At 60.5% G+C, this 342-nt stretch overlaps 1 protein-coding gene across 1 annotated transcript in view; it reads left to right on the top strand.

Moving 5' to 3' along the window:
- The window catches only part of BOLA3 (bolA family member 3), a 4,985-nt gene that overhangs the window by 2,931 nt on the left and 1,712 nt on the right, over positions 1-342 (top strand). The window contains exon 2 of the mRNA XM_010563026.1: positions 105-233. Coding sequence (XP_010561328.1) covers positions 105-233 — 129 coding nt within the window. The remainder of the gene's footprint in view (positions 1-104; positions 234-342) is intronic.

Raw genomic sequence — 342 nt, 5'->3', positions numbered from 1 at the left:
CCCCCCGCCTGCTGAGCCCCCAGCCTGGGTGTACAATGAAGGGTTTCCCCTCCCCCGGGGGGTCACTGCCCCCAGCAGGGTTTCTCAGCGTTGTTTTTGACCCCCCCAGCTCTTCCTGCGCCGTGGAACCTGGCGAAGCTTCACCTCGCAGACGGAGGGGGAGGCCCGAGTGACCCGGGTCCTGCGGGAGAAGTTTCCCCGGGCTTCTGCCATCAAAGTCGTGGATATATCAGGTACGGGAAGAGCTCTTGTATTTTCCTATCCCCCACCAAAAACCATTACCCCCCCGCCCTCCTCAAGCCATCCATGTACTTTGCGAGGGAGGAGTTAAGTCTATCCCTT

Source organism: Haliaeetus leucocephalus, unplaced genomic scaffold, assembly GCF_000737465.1.
Source record: "Haliaeetus leucocephalus isolate CR32 unplaced genomic scaffold, Haliaeetus_leucocephalus-4.0 Scaffold162, whole genome shotgun sequence".
Taxonomy (NCBI): domain Eukaryota; kingdom Metazoa; phylum Chordata; class Aves; order Accipitriformes; family Accipitridae; genus Haliaeetus; species Haliaeetus leucocephalus.
This window is presented reverse-complemented; position numbering and strand designations above follow the sequence as displayed.